The following is a 22,458-nucleotide window of genomic DNA, read 5'->3' on the forward strand; positions in this document are numbered from 1 at the left end:
CTGTACATGAACAGGGTTAATGAAACCTATGATATTTTAGTGTTTGGGGCGTCCTTTAAAGTCATTTTTTTCTCTTTTATGAACAAATTTGTACAAATATTCTGGTGAAATTTACATTGCGGATTTTAAAATGGCGAGGACACTAGCTAGGATCCTGGGTTCAAGACAAATATGAGTTTCTCCCTGTTTCCTCATATGACACTAGATCTGGTTATTTTTGTAAGCTGACTTGAAAGTTAATTACTATCGTCATAATTTATTGTTTTATACTGTAATTGGGCGTGCGTAAACTAAACAAATTTATAAGAAGAACACCGCATGATGCGTGTTAATTTTTGCACAGTAGGGGAGCTGTGGCCTAGCGGTTAAGGTGTCATGGGTTCGAGCCCCTAATCGGGTCACGACCATTTTTCTTCATATGACACCAGTACTAGTTGGTTCATGGAAGCGGACTCGAAAGCGATTTATATAAGTTGCAAGAAATTGTTTCGCAATCGAGCTTAAATAAATAAGTTTAAACCAACTTATGCATAAATTAAATTTGCTCTAATTTGTATGACATTTTTTTATGTGTATGATAAAGCTAGTATATTTATTATCAACAGAAATGACACACCAGTACATACCGAGATAGTCCTTAAACTTTAGTAACGCGCGAAAATGACGATATGAAACATGTACATCATGTCATATTTTGTTATACTAAATGTCTTCAGAGCTTGATTGCAGTAACAAACATGTATATTCATTACTCAGTGTGTTGTTAAATTATGAACCATTACATCATATCACTGTGGTAGCAGCTTTCGATATTTTGTGCCATGTACTTCAATGTGTATCTGTATCCTATGGCATAATTAATTAAGTTGAAAAGTTATAACCATATTTAAATCATAAGCGAACAGATTTAAACCAACTTCATCCAGTCTAAATTTCTTCACATGAAAAACAATGTTGCCCTTCGTTTAATTAACGTGCATAGTTTAGTAGCTTAAAGTGTCAAATAAATGTCATGCGCACATTTAGAAATATACATTAAATGTATATATAATTATATGCCTAACATTAGGTTCACTTGCAGATATTATCATTTTATAAATTGTACAAATTCAACGTTAATAAAACTGCTTCTAATTGATATTAAAATGTTTAAACATGCATATCACATATATAACAATGTCTATTCTAATTAAATGAATTATTTATAAATTCATTTATTGGCAGTATAATCGTTATGTCTTAATGATAGACTGATTATTTACGTATTGTGATGTACATTACTAGATTAAATGCATAAATTAAAGACTCAAAATATACTTAATTCTCATAAGCTTCATAAAGTATGCGACTAAATTGTATAAAACTATACAATTCTTTAATTACACAATTCACGGGCATCACTTTCTCACATGACTTGGATAACTTAGCCTTACATAATTAATCTATTGTCTTGACATCCCGCAATATACACGACTTAATTAAATTTATACAATGAATAACGCTTGGTATTTAAACTGTAGGCAAAGTGTACCAAAAACATAGAAGGTATTCCTAAATTAAATATAAGTTTTTGATATGTATTGCGTTACAATAACTTCATACAAAGAAACACGAAATATTACATAAACAAATCTTATAAATAGATTGCTTATATATGAGAAAGAAAAATGACTTTAGTTACTGATGTGGCCTTATTTTTTTGCTCCTCAAATGTAACTTACAGACAATTGAATTATTCACTCGCCTAACAATTATTTGTATTCAAATCATATATATACTCACATATGCCGTGCGACAGATGCTTCGTTGGTTAACCCGGCCGTTTTGTATATTTCATTCATTAAACCAGATTTAATTTATCATAAAACATGAAGGAATCAACGGATACTAGAATCGCGTTGGTGATTTTGTTTTGGTTACATACGATAAGGACTAATGTCGCTTCTCAGGAAACTGTAACAGGTAATACATTTATATTTTTATTTGTTAACTCTTGTTTTAACATATCAATCTATCTAAAAAATGATCATTTAATAGCGTACAAAGAAAAAAAACGCAATAATTCACCACCTGCATGTGTAATACATATTTCTAGTGAAGGCGATAGCAGATATGCCTTTTTATTTGGTATTTGTTCAACTATTTCTTGGTAATGGATATATTCTGAATTGATTATACCTTTAGCTATTCGTGTAACTGAATAACTTTTAAAAGCTTTTTTTTTTCATCTGAATTTACGTGTGACTGAATGCAAAAGTCATATTTCTTTATAATTTAAGTGTAACAATTTTTGTTTAGCTGCAGGACATTGATACAAGAGTAAATAAACATGTTTATAGCATATTTCGTAGTTATTCATAAAATAAGTCATTTTTATAAGTTCAAATTTGAAAAGTATGTCATATAAAATTTTGCATGTACAACCGCAGTACATTTTCTTTAATTTAGATGGATATAAATATGTGCAATAAAGTTACTTAACTTGCTTAAAATACTTGATTCAAATTTGCCTATATGTTATGATACAAATATTCCTATATTTCATGGTACAAACATTCCTTATATCTTTCATATCAATATTCCTATATTCTATGAAACAAACATTCAAATATTTTATGATACACACATTCAAATATCTTATGATATAAACATTCAAATAATTTATGATACAAACATTCCGATATTTTATGAAATAAACATTCCCATTTTTTATACAAATATTTTGAATTTACTTTATGATGAAACTACTTGCGCAAATCAAACGTCTGATTGATTTACAAACAGTGAAATGCCTCTGGACAAAAAAAGTATCTTTCCATACGAGGTAACATTTGGTGTGAATAAATTAAGCAGAAAAAATATATATAACGCATTTACCGTTTTTTAACACGGTAAAGTGACATGTGTTGAAATGACATGAAATGATCTTTTTCATTCGAAAGAATATTGATAATTTTTATATAACATGTGATAGTTATTCATGTAAACCAAGGTCTTACATTACGAGTTTAATTATCTGAAGCATATGTCTACAGATAGACGCTGATGATATCATACTATATATTATATATCATATTATATGCAAGATATCATTATGCAGTATTACACATATTGTATACAAGATAAAATAAAGCAGTATTACACATATTGTATACAATATATCATTATACAATATTACACCGATTGTATACAAGACATCATTATGCAATATAACACATATTATATATAGTATATCATTATGCAATATTACACATATTATATACATTATACCATTATGCAGTATTATATATATGATATACAAAATATCATTATGCAGTATTAAAGATATTATATACAGGACATCATTATGCAGTATTACACAACTTTTATACAAGATATCATTATTCAGTATTAAAGAGATCATTATGCAGTATTACATATATGATATACAAGATATCATTATACAGTATTACACATATTATATAAAAGAAATCATTATGCAGTATTACACATATTGTATACAAGATCATCATTATGCAGTATTACACATATTATATACAGGACATCATTATGCAGTATTACACATCTTTTATACAAGATATCATTACACAGTATTAAAGCAATCATTATGCAGTATTACACATATAATATACAAGATATCATTAGGCAATATTACACATATTATGTAAAAGAAATCATTATGCAGTATTACACATACTGTATACAAGACATCATCATGCAGTATTACACATATTTTATACAAGATCCCATTATGTAGTATTACACATAATCATTATACAGTATTACACATAATGTATACAAGACAGCATTATGAAGTATTATAATTCAATATAAATTCACACATCATACATATGATAAAAATCCGAATTTTTTGTGTATAATCTTACTTGGTTGAAGATTAATTAATTTGGGGCTGGGTTTAATTCTGGGTTAAGTAACATTCTTATGTCTTTTGTTTTATGTCTTATGTTCAGATCATATATATCTACTACTCGTATTTACTATTAGTTATTAAAAATGAAATTGTTGACTCATATGATGTCACATTAAAAATTGTTTAAAGTAATGCATTTTCCCTGACGTGTTTGTAAGTCAAATTAAATTGGCTTGTTCCCTTTCCCCCCAACCCGGGAAATCGGGAGGGGCTTGGCGTTAAATACCACTAAAACCCCGGAGGGTCCGGATTTGCACTTCTGTCCTTTTCCATAAAAAAGGTCCTAACTCACCTATCAATATGTCGTTTTTGTGTTTGTGTGTGTGAATTAAGCCAAGAAAAATGTAAAAATATATATTTCAGGCGCAGATATAGGTTACAGTTGTACACAGGATGTTCAATGTACGACAGGAAATGGAGGAGAGTACTCAAAGTGCAACAAAGATCTGAACATTTGTATATGTACCATTAACCACCTAGGTATGAACCTTATAATCCATTTTGCAACAATCATTTCTTCAATGTTCATCAAGATGAAGACCATAATTTGCTGAACTTAACATCACGTTTAATTGATTTGAAGGGATTATCTTAGATAAGTAGTATTAATTGGTAAGGTAAGGTGATATTTCAATTCATATTCAAATAGACATTGTATTTGTATAATCAGCGTATAGAGACAATTCAGATAACTAAATAACAATTAGCATTCAACAGATAAGCAGATGTTACAGCGTAAATTCTGTATAACACAGCCTTTGTCACAACAATGGTCAATGTTCGTTTCTGTAGGGCTTATTGACACATTGTTTATCCGTAATATATAGCCTCAAAGAATGATGTATGAGTATATATATTTAGACATATATGAAGATATTAACAAATACATAATAATTATGTAACTGTTAAGGAAAGGTATATTTCAAGCAAACATAAGAAAACAAATATCAAGTTATTGATAAACTTAATGTTCACTTTTTACACATTATGTACATTAAGATAAGTTTATTTTATCGGATAGAGCGACAACAGATGTACGTGTCAAATCAATAAAGAATATTAAATGTATAAATATCGACTTAATAAGAATAAAGACACATATTGTATAATCTACTTTTGTTTATGTTTTATTTCCGTGCTATATGGTTTGTGAATGATTTTTGCTAAGTTAATGATACAATGCATTGTCTTTTGTTGTTTCTAACATTACAGCAGTAAAGCGTTTACAACAGGGATCTACTTAATCAGTCTTAAACCGTTGAACAGTACACTGTCAATCAAACATTGCACTTCATTTTCGGCGACAAAGACATAACGTTTCAGACAAAATGAACAAAACCTTAATTATCTGTCAATGTTTAAATACCTTCTTCATTCAATTCTCAGGTCATAGACACTGCATCTTAAATCAAGATAGGTCGCACATGTGATTTGCCCTTGTTCATTTTAAGCATAATGAAACATTGTCGTGGCAAACGATCATATGGCATTTCGATTAATTTCAACCAATAGCACAGTTAGATAATTATGAAGGTTACGTTTATTGGAAGACGCCCACATTCGCTTAGGACAAAGAACCATGCTTCATTTTGATTTAAACACGCTATTCTACTACAAAACCATTTGTCAAAATTTTTAATCTATAATATTGTTACATACGAAAGCAATTCAATATGTAATGTAATATGGTCAATAAATTTAACAAATGCGTAAATATTTTACAACTTTTTATTTCAACCCTTCGAAATAATCTCCTCCTACAAAATTACAAAGTTTCAGATGCTAAATCCATCTTTGAATGCTTCAACATAGTCCTCCTTAAGTGTACCTTTCAATATCTGAATAATGACCTACCCAAGTCCATTTCTGCTCTTGTAGCGTTGACCTGCAAGATGCTTTTTTCAATCTTGGAAAGAGGAAGAAGTCACAGGTTGCCTAGTTTTGTAAGCTCGTATTTCAACACTTTTAACTGAGCATTTTCCAGTCATATATTACATGAAATAAATATTGTAAGGTATTATTGATTTTGACTAAAATTTTTAATTGCTTGAATACAAACATGATTTTGGTATCATTTAAAAGCAAATGCATTGAAACATATCACATTTTACACAAACACAAGAATCACGAGCAAAGATTAGAAAATATACTACATATTGCATTACATATTGACCCACCATCGAAGCTTACATCTAAAATCAAGTAAATTAATAAAACACAATTTTAATGTTAATGTTTTCACTCATATCAGTTCTAGAGACCGTTTGCACTTTTTTTCAAAGTAAGTTGTTAAGATAAGAAAGTTTCATTGTCTAGAGATAGCTGATATAATTAAAGTCGGTTTTCTTGATGCATAAATTCAATCAACCTTAATAAATGATATAAGACGTAATTTAAAAATTTACTCTATACACCCATTTTATTACGTTTTTTTTTTTTAAAAAACTTTTTAAGCACATTTACATATTAAATTTATTTTGAAATATGTCTTTTAAATGATGATAACCAATTTAGGAAATCAAATAATAAAAAGCGTTTAAAGATAACAATTGATACAACTAATATTTTTCATCTATAACACAATCAAAATCTAAATAAAGTTATCTAAGGAGCATATTTGAAGTTTGATATTGGCAGTTTCAAATTTAGGTGATTTAGGTGGTGGCAAAGTGCACCATGTTCTCATTTTAACATCCTCTGAGTACTATGTTTAATTTACAGGACATTGTCATTTTCTTATAGTATTACTATACTTCAGGTGAGGATAAATGTCTTAGTGATAGCGATAAATATGTAGAATCATGTAGAAGGCAGACGCTGTACACCCAACCGAAAGTATGTACTCTAGAATGTTCACCAAAAGGTAAGAATATATGTGATATTAATGTATGTTTAAAATATGAGAGAATGCGAGCATGGTTCACCTGTAATGCTGTTTTATTCTTCGAACTATTTCCCTGTTAATATAAACTTAATTAAGCAAATTGTCTGTCCGATCAGATTTAAAACTGCGGTCCCATGCATTAACCTTAAAGACCATTTTTAACATGTGTCATTTAGGTTTTATACTCCTCAAAACATACGAACAACTAGTATAACTAATAACTATAAGTAGCTTTCGCTAAAATATTTAAAGAAAGGAACCAAAATATCCCTTTTTATTCATGAGAGAATTGATTTGGCATCTGAAATGAAAATAAAAAAGAGAAGCAAAAGGTATGTGATGAAGAAGCCAGTCACACTCTTTATTTCATTTGCCAGAAAACCAACAGCTGCCAGTTATCATTTGATATCTTCAATAATTCAATGTCCAAGAGCATGCACACATGAGAAAATTAAATTCAATGACCGGGTAAATGCACAGAAAAGAAAATCAATTTTAAAACATGTCATATTTCTATTAGTAACATTTAAGTTTAGTGATCATTCATTAATACTTATTTGATATTGATAATGATTTACTCATCAGAATATTTTTTTGTTCATGACTCAAAATTTTTATGAAATGTAGTTTTGCTATTAAACGATATGTTGAACACAATATGAGACAATACTCGTATATATAAGTCATTGACTTAATATTTGTATAACCCATGAAACAACCAAATAACTTAGTCTAGTTTTCCCGTCGGTCATTAATGAATTTTCTTTTCCATTATTAATAACATTATTATGTTTATTATTTGCCTTTGGTGTCACTTTTCGTATAACATGTTTTTTACTTCTACATCTAAATGGGATCTCTTTATTGCCTGTATATACTGTGTGATAATACAATATAAATATACACTTCAGCAAGTACAAATGTATGAAAATGAATTACTCTCTTGTGCTAAAATGGGAGAATGATAGTTATAGTTAAGCTGAATTTAATCTGAAACATAGGTATATAGTACAATAGATAAATACAGAATCCCTAAAGAAAGCCCAACACGGCAAAATTGAAAATGTTGCAGGCTCGGTTTGATTGAGCCTGTTCATGGACGGTACTGGAAAGTGCAAATTACCGCCCACGCCCCCTAGCACCGGCTTAAGCAGAATTCAACATTTAAACATGAAATAGTAAAATTTTGAATTTAGAAACATCCACAAGTAATAAAAAGCCTAAATGTTGCTGTGTAAAGTTAATCACCAATGTTTCTTCTTATAAGGAAACACTAGTTTAAACACACGCAGTAGATAGCTATAATATATAAATAAATTTATGACATTAATTTATTAATATGCATAATGTTACAACGGCTTACATGTTCACAGTTCATGAAGAACAAGTTTATTTAAAGGAACAATAAAATGGATGGACGGCGAAGATTGGTACGGTGAAGTTTGGAGACCTTTTGCGACGTTTATTGTGGATAGAGAGGTACATGTTATTCTTGCCTCAATTAAAGTGTCTTATCTTCGCCAAAGCTGTGAAGCTACATTTACATTTTTGAAATTAAATGAAAAAAGATAACGTTAAAATAGAAACATAGAACACTTGAACGAATTTGTTAAGCTTTAAGTTTTAAATAAAAAAATATTGGTCCATATCATGTAGTCGATCATGTTCACAACACCGTTTTACTCAACATTTGAAAGAATATGTCCTCACTCATTGCGCATTATACTTTATAATTTATTTTGACTTTTGACAGACAAGTGCTTGTTTCGACCCATATAGAGCATTTAACACAGTTCCTGATGGTTTTGAAATTAAAGAATCTTCAATACCAGGAATTGGACATGGTGTCTTTGCAAATGTTTATGTTGAGCAAGATACAGTAATAGGTCCATACAAAGGTGTTTTTGACCCAGATACAGAGAGTGCTGAAGAGTCGGGATACAGTTGGAAGGTATGAAACATTTATCCATTAAACACCAATATGATAATAAGCTTCATATAGAATACATTTCTTCTAACAAATAGTATCGAATGTGTTGTTTATAGTTTGACTTCGGAGTCCTAACACAAGACAAAGCATGCATAACTTGAAACAGTACAGCGTCGGGCAGTAAACTTGAAACAGTACAGCGTCGGGCAGTAAACTTGAAACAGTACAGCGTCGGGCAGTAAACTTGAAACAGTACAGTGTCGGGCAGTAAACTTGAAACAGTACATCGTCGGGAAGTAAACTTGAAACAGTACAGTGTCGGGCAGTAAACTTGAAACAGTACAGCGTCGGGCAGTACATTTGGTAAATCAGGACTACCTCCCTTACAGCCGTGTCACAAACATACTCAATCAATTAGGATAGCTCACATTAGAATATATGAGGTCTGATATCCGACTCATTATGTTTCACAAAATAGTGGATGTGCTGAATGCTTTACCCTTACACCTATATACCCAGATAGAGAAAAAAGACATATGAATCTCCCTTCATTCCCACAGATCCATACACTCTGTAATTATAAGTTTTTGTTCTTTCCAGCTACCGTTGTACTTTTGAAACCCTCCCTCATGATATTGTGCAAGTTCAAAACCTGAAATTTTTTTTAGCAGGGTATGACCAAACTTTCACAAAATGCTTCACACAACACACCTTTCTTAACCTGTACATTCTACATTGTTTCAACACCATCAGCTGTCATTCGTTCTTACAATGCTTACATATGCTTCTTTATCTCAGATAGATACACGTAAAGGTGAGGATCGGGCTAATATTGAATGGGTAGACGCTAAATATATAGCACTTTCTAACTGGTTAAGATTTATCAATACTCCTAATTCTGCTGAAATGGAAAATGTCGTTGCAGTTCAATATAAAGGTAATAGTTATCATGTAGACAATCATGTGTTATTATATTATACACGCTTTAATCAGCAGCAATTATTAGGCCAATATTTCTTCTGGTTGGTTATGTTGCATTATAGATACCTCTCATAATGCCTTTATTGTTAATCATGGGTTTCAATAATTCAATCAACAGTTAACATGGTTAAATAAATAAATGAATTGATTAATTTTAAAAAGAAACAATTGTTCAAAAATTATGTTTTTTGAACTTTTTTCCCATTTTGATAGTTTAGTATTTGTAGAACAATCGTTTCTATTGCAGGTCAGATGTATTATCAAGTGTTTAGGTCTATACAGCCGGGTACAGAATTATTTGTGTGGTATGGTGAGGCATACGGAGATTTTCTAGGAATCCCGAAATTTGATTCTCCAAGATACTACTATGCGTTCCGTAAATATAACAATTTTGAAGTATCCTGATTTCTTTTAGTTTCACACAACACTAAAGTTGATTTCATGCATGAAATGTCCATTTACCTTCTTGTCAGAAATGAAAAACTTTTTTCTATAAAAGACAAAATCTTTGTTTGTATACAGACATTGATTTTTTTTTAAATGAAATCATGCTTATAAACTAAAGGAAATTTTATGTATTAGATTACATCAAAAAAGCAAAATACCTCAAACGATACTGTAGTTTTAAGTTGAGATGCTTGTGTGGGTAATTACCAAGGATGGGAAATTAATGTGTTTTTTTATTGTTGGACAAAGCGGGGTATGCAGGAGGATCATGTGATGAAGATGAAGAAGGAAGTCATTGTCTCTTTGATGTGTACACCGTCTGTGCTGATAAAACATGTTTCTGTAAGCCAGGGACACACATTATAGCCGGAAGGTGTTTTGCAGGTTTGTAGGAGCTTCTCATTAATATTTGAGCCGCGTCACGACAAAACCAACGTAATGCGTTTGCGACCAGCATGGATCCAGACCAGCCTGCGCATCCGCGCAGTCTGATCAGGATCCATGCTGTTCGCTATCAGTTTCTCTACTTGTAATAGATAATGATGCCATTAAAATACTTGGAGATGAACATGTATCTTATGTTTTTGTTGATAAACTATTTGTTTGGATTTAGCTTGATGTCAGGAAGAATAAGGTCAATATTTTTCGAAAGTTTGCTCCAAACATATACGCACTTGTTATGTCATTATTTATTATCACGTACATACATTTATAATTAAGTTTGAGCATCAGTACAAAGATATTAACGGTGCAAGGGAGCGCACTTTGAATTATCCATTTATCGACCATTAGATGAACAGCGTATGTCTAAATAAACAATTAATATATTTATTTACATATAGTATGGTTAATCACATTGAACATACAGTTTCAAACTATTTGTTACAACTGAAACTGTTTGATTTTACTGTCTAGTATGTCTAGTATTCCTGTGGGAAGAAGAAAATGCGCGATGATAACATAGACTAGATTGAAATAAAAAACACACTTATTTTATATTTTTACTCTGAATTTCTAAATGTTATTTAAAATCCTTTAAAGGATATGTAACTAAATCTAATTTACTTATATTTTAGATGAATCGTTAAGCGGATTTTGTTCAGGTTTGGAGGGAGAAACCTGTCAGCTTGATGATAATGCGGTATGTCATCGTGGGATGTGTATATGTAGAAATGATTCTATACCAGCAAACGGTGCTTGCAGAAAAGGTACTTGAACGTTGTGAATAATTAATTTCAAGTTAATTAATGTGCTTAAAAGTGATGAAAACATTGCACCATATTATTAAAGACAAGATATTAAAATGAATTCAACATAAGCGCTATACGATAATGGAAATACTATAGATAGATAATAGATAAATTATTTATTACAGTGACATGTAAGTGTTACAACATACAATATGAACATATTTTTACAAAATAAGTCAACACCCGGCCCAATGGGCATATAAGTCACCTTAAATAATAGACTAAATTAAGCACTTTCTATAATTTGTTTACGTTATTATATTTATTGTCACTTCGAAACATGATTTGATTTTTACGAGGAAAATCCAGTTCTTTTTCTTGTTCTTTATCTTGAATATAACAATCCATAAGAGTGTTAAGCGATTGCAAACAAAAACAAAATATGCCCGACTTTCGAATAAGTGTAGTCGGTCAACTATCTACGTGGGATTATATGTGCTAAGTATCTTTTCAGAAATTGGGCAAACATCTAAAAAGAAAGATTCATTTTTTTCTGATAATTATGATAATTATATGATGTTCCTTGTTTATATTTGTTATCACATATACAAGAAATAAGTGCATATTTCGGTAAATTTGTACAAATACGTGATGCAAATTTTATATTAGGATGAAATACAATGCATTCAAAAGAGGGCTTTTATATGTGAACTTATTTCTTACAGATGAAACTTACGGAGGGCGTTGTACACAGGAAGATGGTCAGAAATGTTTATTAGATGATAACACGGAATGTGTACATGGTATATGCCAGTGTAATTATGGTTCCTCGGGAATAGGAAGTAAATGTGTCATAGGTATGATGAGTTTTGCATTTATTTTGAAAATATAAAATTCATTGCATTAACTTACGTCACATAAAAAGTCAACAAGATCTACCTAAAATTATTCAACATCAATTGTACATACTTTAATGTTGCCCAAATGTCACAAAATGTTGTCATATTTATAAATGAGCTGTCATTCTTAATATCCCTTTTCCCCAAATTCTTAAATGTTAAAGTTGTAAATGAGACACTTAAAGTTTCATCACTTTTAATAATGCATTACACTCCACAGATGAAACGTATGGTGGTCGGTGCCTGGGTGAGGATGGGGCGGCGTGTGCAAAAGACCCGAACGCTGAATGTTGGAGTTCCATCTGTATATGTAAAGATGAAGCTAGTTTCATAGATGGAATATGTCAACTAGGTAACAAAAATAATAAGACATCAAAAGTTAGATGAAAATGACAATTTCTAGCTCTGAACAATTATCGCAGACTTTGTTTGATCGGGTACGTAAAAAGTTTCTGTAAAAAGTTGGCCCGTACTCCACTTCAGTGTTGTTATATTTTTCTGGTCCTTCGGGATCATTGATGCCAGCACTATTATGTGTTGAGAATCGAATACCGTTCAAGCCGGTGCTATGGGGCGTGAGGGATGTTGCACGTTTTCAGTATCCATCATGTACAGACTCAATCAAACCGAATCTGCAATTCTCTTGTAATTTTGTTGTGATAAATGCAATTGAGGAATCACTTTTTTCCAGATTTTTAAACTCTACAACAGCAGGTGGTGTCAAGTGCTGTGTGGCAGCTGTAAAAAGTTGCCCCGTACTTCACTTCAGTGTTGTTATATTTTTCTGATCCTTCGGGATCATTGATGCCAGCACTATAATGTGTACCACTCAAGCCGGTGCTAGGGGCGTGAGGGATGTTGCACGTTTTCAGTATCACTCATGTACAGACTCAATCAAACCGAGTCTGCAATTCTCTTGTTGTGATTAATGCTTTTGAGGGATCATTTTGTTTCCAGATTTTCATTAGCTTTATATCAAATTGTATTACGTTTACTATATGCATCAAAACCGTTAGATAAGACAATTCATTCAGAAAGAAACTGCAACTGTCTTATTACGTAACACAATTTGTTGAAAACAATGTTTTTATATAGGACGCATAATATTAAACAAATATTGGGTATGTCAGAAGAAATCTCCCTAGCTTAGTTACACCTTACTTTTAATCATATTTTATTGCTTTTACATTTTATACAAAAACAGATACATTGTCACATGTAAACATACTACAAAACAGTAACGAATACATTTACAGTTAATACATGGATGTTATAGTTATTATAAAAAAGCAAAAGGGTCGGGCCACAAGTTTTGACAACATTAGAGAATTGGCCCTTCCCACAACGTCTAACTTGTAGTAAAAAGATGTGCATAAATTCAATTGTAATTGGAATTCCATAAATGTTTATATCAGCAATCAATATAATATTATTTGAGAAAATAGAATTTGATTATAAAAATTGTTCAAAGACTAACAAAACTTGAATTAAAAAGTAATAAAGAAAAGGAAAAGAGAAAGGAAGAAAGAAAGAAAGAAAGAAAGAAAGAAAGATTTATTGATTGAATAAATGAAAGAATAAGCACCATGTAGGAGATTGCTGCCCAGTTCCTGTCCTCAGCATTTATATATAAGTTATGGAAAACAATTTACAAGCGTAGTTGGAAAATTAGTCATTTTCAAATCTCCTTGAATACTTGATGAAATTTTGAACGTGAAGGAATAACATATTATTGTCTTCATCACTAAGATGAGTGATACCGAAAAGCAATTTATGGGCACTAAGAGGGTGATAATCACGAGTATTGGTAAATAACGTTAGCCTTTGGTTTATATACAATGGACACTTGAAAAAATAATGGTCTGCGTCTTCAGAATAAAAACCGCATTCACAATTTGAATTGTCACGTAAGTGATTGTAGTGCAAATCAGCATTTAAATTGCTACAATTATTTCTTATACGTGTGTGGTGAATTTGTAAAAATCTGTCACCAGTAAGGAAATATATCGGAACTAGAGGCGGCGTAAAGATTTTTTTAATTTTGGTTTTGAAAGATGAAAGTGTAGGAGACGATCGCGTTTCAAGATCTAAACTGTTCCATAATTTAATGGAAGATGGTATCACTGATTTTGAGTAAATTTCCGATTTCACGAAGAAGGTTGGCGATAGATACTGACCTCGTTAGACCAGTTACAATTCGAGCAGCATCGTATTGAATGCTTTCAAGTGAATTTTGTTCATACACAGTACAACTGTCCCACACTTTAGATGCATATTCAATAATTGGTCTTAAATAGGCTATATATATTTGATTAAGTGTTTTCCTTTTTAATTTAAACTTTAGCATTCGCATTGAACCAAGAATTTTAGAGGCAGAATTAGTTATATTCGAAATATGTTGATGCCATGTACCATCATCACTTAATGTAACACCTAAATGCTTGTGAGAATGAACAAAATTAAGATGATTATTTTGGAAGTAAATATCAGGGGTGTCGCGATTATTTTTGGAAAGTGAAAAATACATAACTTCAGTTTTAGCAGCGTTAAATGGTATTAACCACTGATTTGCCCATGTTGATATAATTTCCAGGTCAGCGTTTATAGTACTTTCTATATAAGTTTTATCTTGCGAACTTATTGCTAATGAGCTATCGTCTGCAAACAACCTTGTGACACTTGTAAGAGCGTCAGCTATATCATTCACATAAATAAGGAATAAAAGAGGCCCTAAAACTGAGCCTTGAGGCACACCAGCTGTTAAAAATTTCTCATTAGAGTATGTAGTACCTACAAAAACTTTTTGTTTTCTATTTTCTAAATAATTTGAGAACCAATTTAATAAATTTCCGGTAAATCCGTATTGTTTCAGTTTGAAAATGAGACCCTTATGCCACACTCTATCAAAGGCTTTACTTATGTCACAAAAAACTAAACATGTAGCTTTTCCTTCATCGAAAGCTTTACATATTTGATTATAAATGTCTATTAATTGGTACACGGTTGAGTGTCCTGGAAGGAAGCCTGCCTGATTTCTGTATATTAATTTATTTTCATGTAGAAAGTTGTAAGAATACTTAAAAATAATACGTTCCATAATTTTTCCTACACAACTTATAAGAGATACAGGTCTGTAATTGGATGAAATAGATTTATCGCCTTTTTTAAATAATGGCATTACATTAGCAACTTTCCATAAGTTTGGATATGTGTTATTTTGAATGGATCTATTAAAAAGTATAGTCAAAGGCTCACAAATAGTGTGACAAGTTTCCTTAAGCATTCTATGACTGATTTCGTCTGGTCCGCTAGCTTTATTTACGACGAGATTAGATAATATGTCTATAACATCTTGATTTGTAATATTAATATTGCTTAAATTTTTATTTGTTTTTGGCTCGAATTGAGGTAAATTAGTATGAGAGTCGTCAATATTTGCAATTGAAACAAAAAAATCATTTAAAGTATTGGCTTTGTCTAGATCAGAAAATGCTAATGTGTCCGTGTTTATATAAAGCGGAGGAATATTTACGCAACTCGATGAATTTTCTTTAACTAAAAGTTTTACCAATTTCCAGTATTCTTTTTGATTATTTGAACTAAGGTCGTTAAGTGTAAGCTCTATATTATTAAAAAATATTTCTTTAGCATGTTTTTTCATGTTATTAACTTTATTTCTAATTCGTTTATAATTGTTCCAATCAGACAGGCTTCCTGAATTCACAGCTTTACGTTTTTGTCTATCGCGATGTCGTGAGGTTTTTCTTATTTCAGAGTTGTACCATGGTCTGTCGTTTGGTCTAATTGTTGCTAGACTAGTCGGAATGCATGACGAAGCTAATTCTAACAATGCATCTGTAAATGTGCGTATTATCACTTTGTAAAAAAAGACCAATCCATCGATCGAATTTTATTGTTTAGTTCATTAAAATCTGCACGTTTATAGTTCCATACTCTGCGTTTGAAAGAAGTCGTAGGGTGAATGTAAGTTTTGATAAAAGAAAAGGTTCCGAAATGATCACTTATACCTTTGTCCGTTTCGAAAATACCCGAGTGTAAATTTTGATTATTGTTTGTTAATGCAATCGGATCTAAACGTCTTCGAGCGGATCTAAAAGTCTTATACGCGTAGGTTCACTTATAACACTATTCATATCATTAAGCATTAATATATGTCTAGTATATCATTCACGTTAAGTTGATCTCCATTTACATCTCCTAACAAAATAATATTACTTGAACGTTCTAAGACCCTATCAATGCAACTATTAAGCCTTTCCCATAATTCTACAGGCGTTTGTGGAGGACGATACAAATTACATATAAAAAATTTGTTGGAATCAGTTTTTACTTCCACCCAGATAAATTCTGGTAAAATGTTTTCCAAACTCAATAGTCTTTTAGATACGAAGTTATTAGACACATAAACTAAAAGTCCGCCGGAATGGGAAGAATTATCTTTTCTGTATATTGAGCTATAACCATCTAATGTTAACATGTCGTCGGTAACATCTGGGGACAACTTAGTTTCAGTGAAACATAAAACGTCGAAGTCAAGAAAATTATTTTTTACATAATCAAACTTGTTTCTAATACTTCTTATATTTTGATGAAAAATAGAAAAAGACGCAGACTCAGGACCTGGATTCAATTCGACATCTCCAGACAATAAAATTAATATACTCAAAAATAACAAATAATAACAATTAATCAATACAAATGTTATCTCCCTTTGACTGCAATCGTTAAGTATCAATATAATAACACAAAATGTAAAACCAATATCACTATAAATGTATTGTATCTTAGCTATACTTAACTCCAAAAAATTAATGAGATGTAATACTAATTTAACTAACGATAAAATGAGTTCTTGAAAAAATGTAACTTTAAATTGTAAACGCTTCTTAAACCGTTGTCTTCCATTATTAAATAGTCCTATAGCCGATCGATAAGCAGTACAACTGCTAAATAAACTATGACCGACCGTAGGACTGAATAATAAAAGTTAATATCATGACTGAGACCAGGTAACGGGCAGGCAACATAACACAGTGCTATATTCAGAGAGACAGAGGTAAGCATAAATAAAATAACAGAAATGTAAATACTAAACATAATGAGATAGGAATAAACTAGTTCCTCAAGTATGATGATAAAGTAGAATAAAATAACTTAATTATGGTACAAAAGACAGTACATATATGTAATGGACAAGATACCAAACCAGACCAAATAATACATAAAAGTACAACTAATTGATTATTTTGTTCACATTTTGCAAATTTTGTCATAGAATGCGCGTGTGCATGTGTGCGTGTGCGTGTGTGTGCACGTGTGTGTGTGTGTGTGTGCGTGTGCGTGTGCGTGTGTGTGTGTGTGTGTGTGTGTGCGTTTATACACTACATGTACTTACAATAAATTTGAATTGACAGAAACGATATCGTTTTTTGTTACTAATGTCAGAGATTTTATGGTGACAAAATACCAACATTCAAAATCTATTTTAATTTTCAATATTCAAAGTTATAATTTTTACTAATAAAAAGATAGAAAAAATAAGAGTACACAAGAAACTTGATCAACTTACACGAAGTCTATAGCACAAAGAAATTTACAAACTAGCTACAAATCAGAATACTTTATGCATCAGTAAAGAAAGAAAATTTTACAAACAATAACAACAAGGAAACACCAAGCATACAATACAAATTAAACAAACAAACAATCAAAAGGTCCAGACTGACATTTATTTGACAAAAATCTACATACGGCCCTAAAAGAAAACAAAAAACAAAAAAACAACCTTGTAATACTTATCTTTTATAAACAACATGAAATCAATCGTTTTCATAGACTGTAATACACCACTGGTTATTAATTACATTTGTTCGCAAATTTTAAAACTTAAGTATTAATTTATCAGTAAAACTTAAATGAAAAACAGAGCATAATTTAATTACATTTATAATCTGACATGGTGAAAAATACTTGATGTAAATTTACAATGACATAATAACCAGTTTTCTGAAACACCTTACTAGTAAATGAATTCGCCAAGTTTTACATATGAGCCGCGTCATGACAAAACCAACATAATGGGTTTGCGACCAGCATGGATCCAGACCAGCCTGCGCATACGCGCAGTCTGATCAGGATCCATGCTGTTCGCTGACGTAGAGAAACTGATAGCGAACAGCATGGGTCCTGATCAGACTGCGTGGATGCGAAGGCTTGTCTGGATCAATGCTGGTCGCAAACCCACTGCCATTGTCATAACGCGGCTCAATAATATTATTGTGGATATTGATTATATATATTTTAATAATTTATAACATATTCAAGATGGTTTATTAAGCGGCGCGTGCAAAGACGGCAACTGTCTAGGGGAAAACATGATTTGTGACACAACCTCAAATACTTGTACTTGCCTGTCTGGACATTCTCCAAACGATGGTCAATGTGTGAAAGAATAAATGGTAAAACAATACGAGACACTTCCATTTATCTTGAATTCATAAAACATTTTAACAACGTATGTTCGTATTTACTTAGACACACTTCTTATCTTTATAAAGTAGATAATTCAGACATAGCTCTTGTCACATTTTATTACAATGTGACTGTATTATTTAAAGCATTCGTCGATAGTATGCAAAGTCGCAAACTGTTACGTCTATATATGATACTAATAGAAGTATGCATAATTCGGAAACAATGTTGTTGTTTTTTTCTATAAATACAGACTATGTGTGAAATAATATGTTGTATTGTTATATTTAAGACAAAATTACCTTAGTGTACGCACATTTCTAAAAAGAAATGCATGAAGTTCTAATAGGTTTGACATTTGTAAAAACATTATTATTTATGAAATTTATCATACAGAGATAATGGGAAGTGAATATTCTTACATATAAAAAATTGTTACACTCTATTTTCAAAAAAATATAGATATAAACATGCCGTCATTTTTTTTTACTTTTTGCAGATGTAAGGAAATTGATGAGAGAGAAGAAGGATTGCATTAAGTTAACAGCGTGCAATATCATATTGTAAATTACAAGAACATTTTCAGATATTTGCAAACATATGACTGTATGAATCTATATTGTATATTACTAAATATTTACCGATGTGAGTATTTTATAGAAGTATTGGTCAGATATGTATTTATTGTTGTCGTTTTACTTTTTTTATAAAATCTACATTTTTCATTAACATTGCCATATCTTATTTGAAATACATGTACTTGTTGAATGATGGTTGAATGTTTTGTCAATAGGTAAACAAGAAAAGTATGAGCGTTTTCTGTCGTCTACATTTTATCATACCGAATGGCAGATTGTAATCGTATTACAGTGAAGCAAGTAGTGTGATTGATGTATATACGAATAATAAAATGAGCCGCGCCATGACAAAACCAACGTAATGCGTTTGCGACCAGCATGTATCCAGACCAGCCTGCGCATCCGCGCAGTCTGATCAGGACCCATGCTGTTCGCTATCAGTTTCTCTACTTGTTATAGGGTTTGAAGGCGAAAGCATGGATCCTGATCCGACTGCGCGGATGCGCAGGCTGGTCTAGATCCATGCTGGTCGCAAACGCATTATGTTGGTTTTGTCATGGCGCGGCTCATATATAAATTTATACATGGAGATCGGTGCGTGATTGTGCAGAGAAATTCGATAAATAACCAGTGAAACTGGGGAAGTGTGTCTTCTGACTTTGGTATCAAGGACCAAACTCATCTCATAGAATAAATCGTTAATTATGTTTAATTGTTAATTATTTAAAGACATGTTAAAGACTGGAATAGTGTAAAACATTGTTTTCGGAATAAAAAATATACTGCAAAGACTTTTGAATGATGACTTTTTTATCTATAAACTATTGCTTACATTTGATATGATATGAATATGAGTAAATATCAATTTTTAAAAATTGTTACATTTGTAACATGTTAGATCTGGCAGGAAAAGTGTCGGTTGAAGTTTGTAAATAACGGTGGTCCGTCAGGGCTACCGTAACACACAACGAATACGCGAAATAACGATGATCAAAAAATAACGAAACGACGATGATGAAAAGTGGGAGGTGCAATGTTGAAAGTCGCAAATGCAATGATAAAATGTCGAAACATCGATGGGGATAACTCGATATTATTTCGTGTTTTCACCATCGTACCTTCGACTGTTCACCATAGTGGTTCGTTATTTTGACTTTTCTCTATCATACTTTCGACATTTCATCATGGTCGTTTCGGCTTTTCATCATCGTAGTTTCGTATTTTCATCATCATACTTTCGATTTTTCACCATTGTATCTTCGACTTTTCACCGTCTTAGTGACATGAGCACGGAGACGGATGGCTACATAAATCAAAGCACTGAAAGTGCTGTATGCGGTAAGCCCGAGAATTGTAAAGCATATGTAGTCAGACTATTCTCCCCCTTACAAGCAGTTCCTTTCTTGACATTCCTATTGCCTGTCGTCTGCTAGTTCAGAAACTGTTTATCGGTTATTCAAATGCCATGAGAAATTCAGCACGACTCAATTGATATGAGGAATTCAGTGCCATCCAAATTCCATGTGAAATTCAATGTGCTTCATATTCCATGAGAAATTCAGTGCAATTCAGATTCCATGTATTATTCAGTGTAAATCAAATTCCATGAAAATTCAACACAATTTCAATCCATGTACAATTCTATTTAATTCAATATCAAATTTGTATTTATACCATGAGAGATTCAGTATGTTGCAAATCAATCCATCTCTGAAAATCTGAATACTGAACAAGGTTTGAATGTAGTCTATTGAGTTATACAATATGGAAAAGACGGCAGTCAAAAAATAAATTTACAGTCTTACAACTAGCAGCAAATGAAAAGGGCCTGCATGAAATAATTTACCAGCCACAGCAACTGAAAAAAGGCCTGCATGAAATACATTTACCAGCCACAGCAACTGAAAAAAGGCCTGCATGAAATACATTTACCAGCCACAGCAACTGAAAAAAGGCCTGCATGAAATACATTTACCAGCCACAGCAACTGAAAAAAGGCCTGCATGAAATACATTTACCAGCCACCGTCTAACCATGTATCAAACAGTAAAATGCAATCTAATATGCATGCGATTATACTGATATGTAAACAATATCAAAACATCCTTTATCCTTCATGTAAGCAAACAAGGCAAAAGTAAGTCTCGTACAAGGCAGTGATCGTTTTAATTCACTAAGATACCGCTAAAACAGCATTGCATAATCTTAAACATATAATAACAATGCAATTGATAAACTCACATTTATTCGTGGAAAATTGCACGCTTGTTGAAACCCTCTTTCTTCGTCATGCAAAAATAATGTATGCAGATATATTCATGCGCGATACTGCTAAACTCTCAATTCTCACTTCTTCATGACAAATACTTTATAAATACAAATACTTGCACTTTTTAATCACACGAAACCGCAAAAACACGATTGTTCACAAGCTCCACGCAGTGATCTCCCCTTTTTTCTTCGGCGTATACTAAACTGATAAAGGGAAGTAACCGCTGCGAGGAGTTTGGATTGTTCACCAGCGAAGCTACATCGGGCGTACTTATACAAGCATATGTTAATATTTTCAAAAATGTTTATTCTCACAATCTCATTCGAGTAATCAAAATCACATAAAATTACATTATGATGTTATGGCCCAGCACATGAAAAGTCTTCGAATCATTGGTAATTGTTTGTTACATTTTGAGAAATATTTTGTACTGCGCAACAGCAAATCAGAGTTAGTAATTTGGCTGTTTTCAGTCTCTCCAGAAGTTGTTATAATTGCTTACCGCAATTTTTTTTGGCAAGATTACAATGTTAATGACTTTGGATACGGTGTTCCACAAGAGCTTTTGGCGCGCATACGAACAAACGCACACACAAGCACGCGTAAATAAATCGTGTTTTAGAGGAACATACATTACACGTAAACATGTCTACTAAAATATAGATATACATGTAGTTGTAAATCATGCTCGATTGTAGTTTTACGATTTTTTTTAATTATTACAATATAAACATAATTTGTCAGATTATGAGTAAGATACAATCTGGAACGCACCTAATGTAGATCTTCTGTAGATCTCCTGTCTGTGGTGCTTCTAGATTGCTGATCGACCTCCATCATCAGCATGGTGC

At 31.8% G+C, this 22,458-nt stretch overlaps 1 protein-coding gene across 1 annotated transcript; it reads left to right on the forward strand.

Moving 5' to 3' along the window:
* Positions 1-1,853: 1,853 nt before the first annotated feature.
* Positions 1,854-20,119, forward strand: LOC132719568 (uncharacterized). Its single transcript, XM_060703346.1, has 13 exons — positions 1,854-1,962; positions 4,298-4,414; positions 6,693-6,797; positions 8,218-8,297; positions 8,572-8,769; positions 9,547-9,685; positions 9,977-10,105; positions 10,426-10,560; positions 11,253-11,384; positions 12,092-12,223; positions 12,486-12,617; positions 18,611-18,744; positions 19,257-20,119. Exons 1-12 carry the CDS (start codon positions 1,869-1,871, stop codon positions 18,739-18,741), a joined length of 1,524 nt encoding a protein of 507 aa, XP_060559329.1. The 5' UTR covers positions 1,854-1,868; the 3' UTR covers positions 18,742-18,744; positions 19,257-20,119.
* Positions 20,120-22,458: the final 2,339 nt, after the last annotated feature.

The sequence above is a fragment of the Ruditapes philippinarum genome, unplaced genomic scaffold (assembly GCF_026571515.1).
Source record: "Ruditapes philippinarum isolate M1 unplaced genomic scaffold, ASM2657151v2 ctg116_1_1_1_1, whole genome shotgun sequence".
Lineage (NCBI taxonomy): Eukaryota > Metazoa > Mollusca > Bivalvia > Venerida > Veneridae > Ruditapes > Ruditapes philippinarum.

Excerpts from the sequence above, each read along its gene's own strand:
- LOC132719568 (XM_060703346.1), top strand. The coding sequence starts at position 1,869 with ATGAAGGAATCAACGGATACTAGAATCGCGTTGGTGATTTTGTTTTGG. Across the intron at positions 9,686-9,976 it reads CGTTGCAGTTCAATATAAAG|GTCAGATGTATTATCAAGTG; the intron begins GTAATAGTTATC and ends TTTCTATTGCAG. Across the intron at positions 11,385-12,091 it reads AAACGGTGCTTGCAGAAAAG|ATGAAACTTACGGAGGGCGT; the intron begins GTACTTGAACGT and ends TATTTCTTACAG.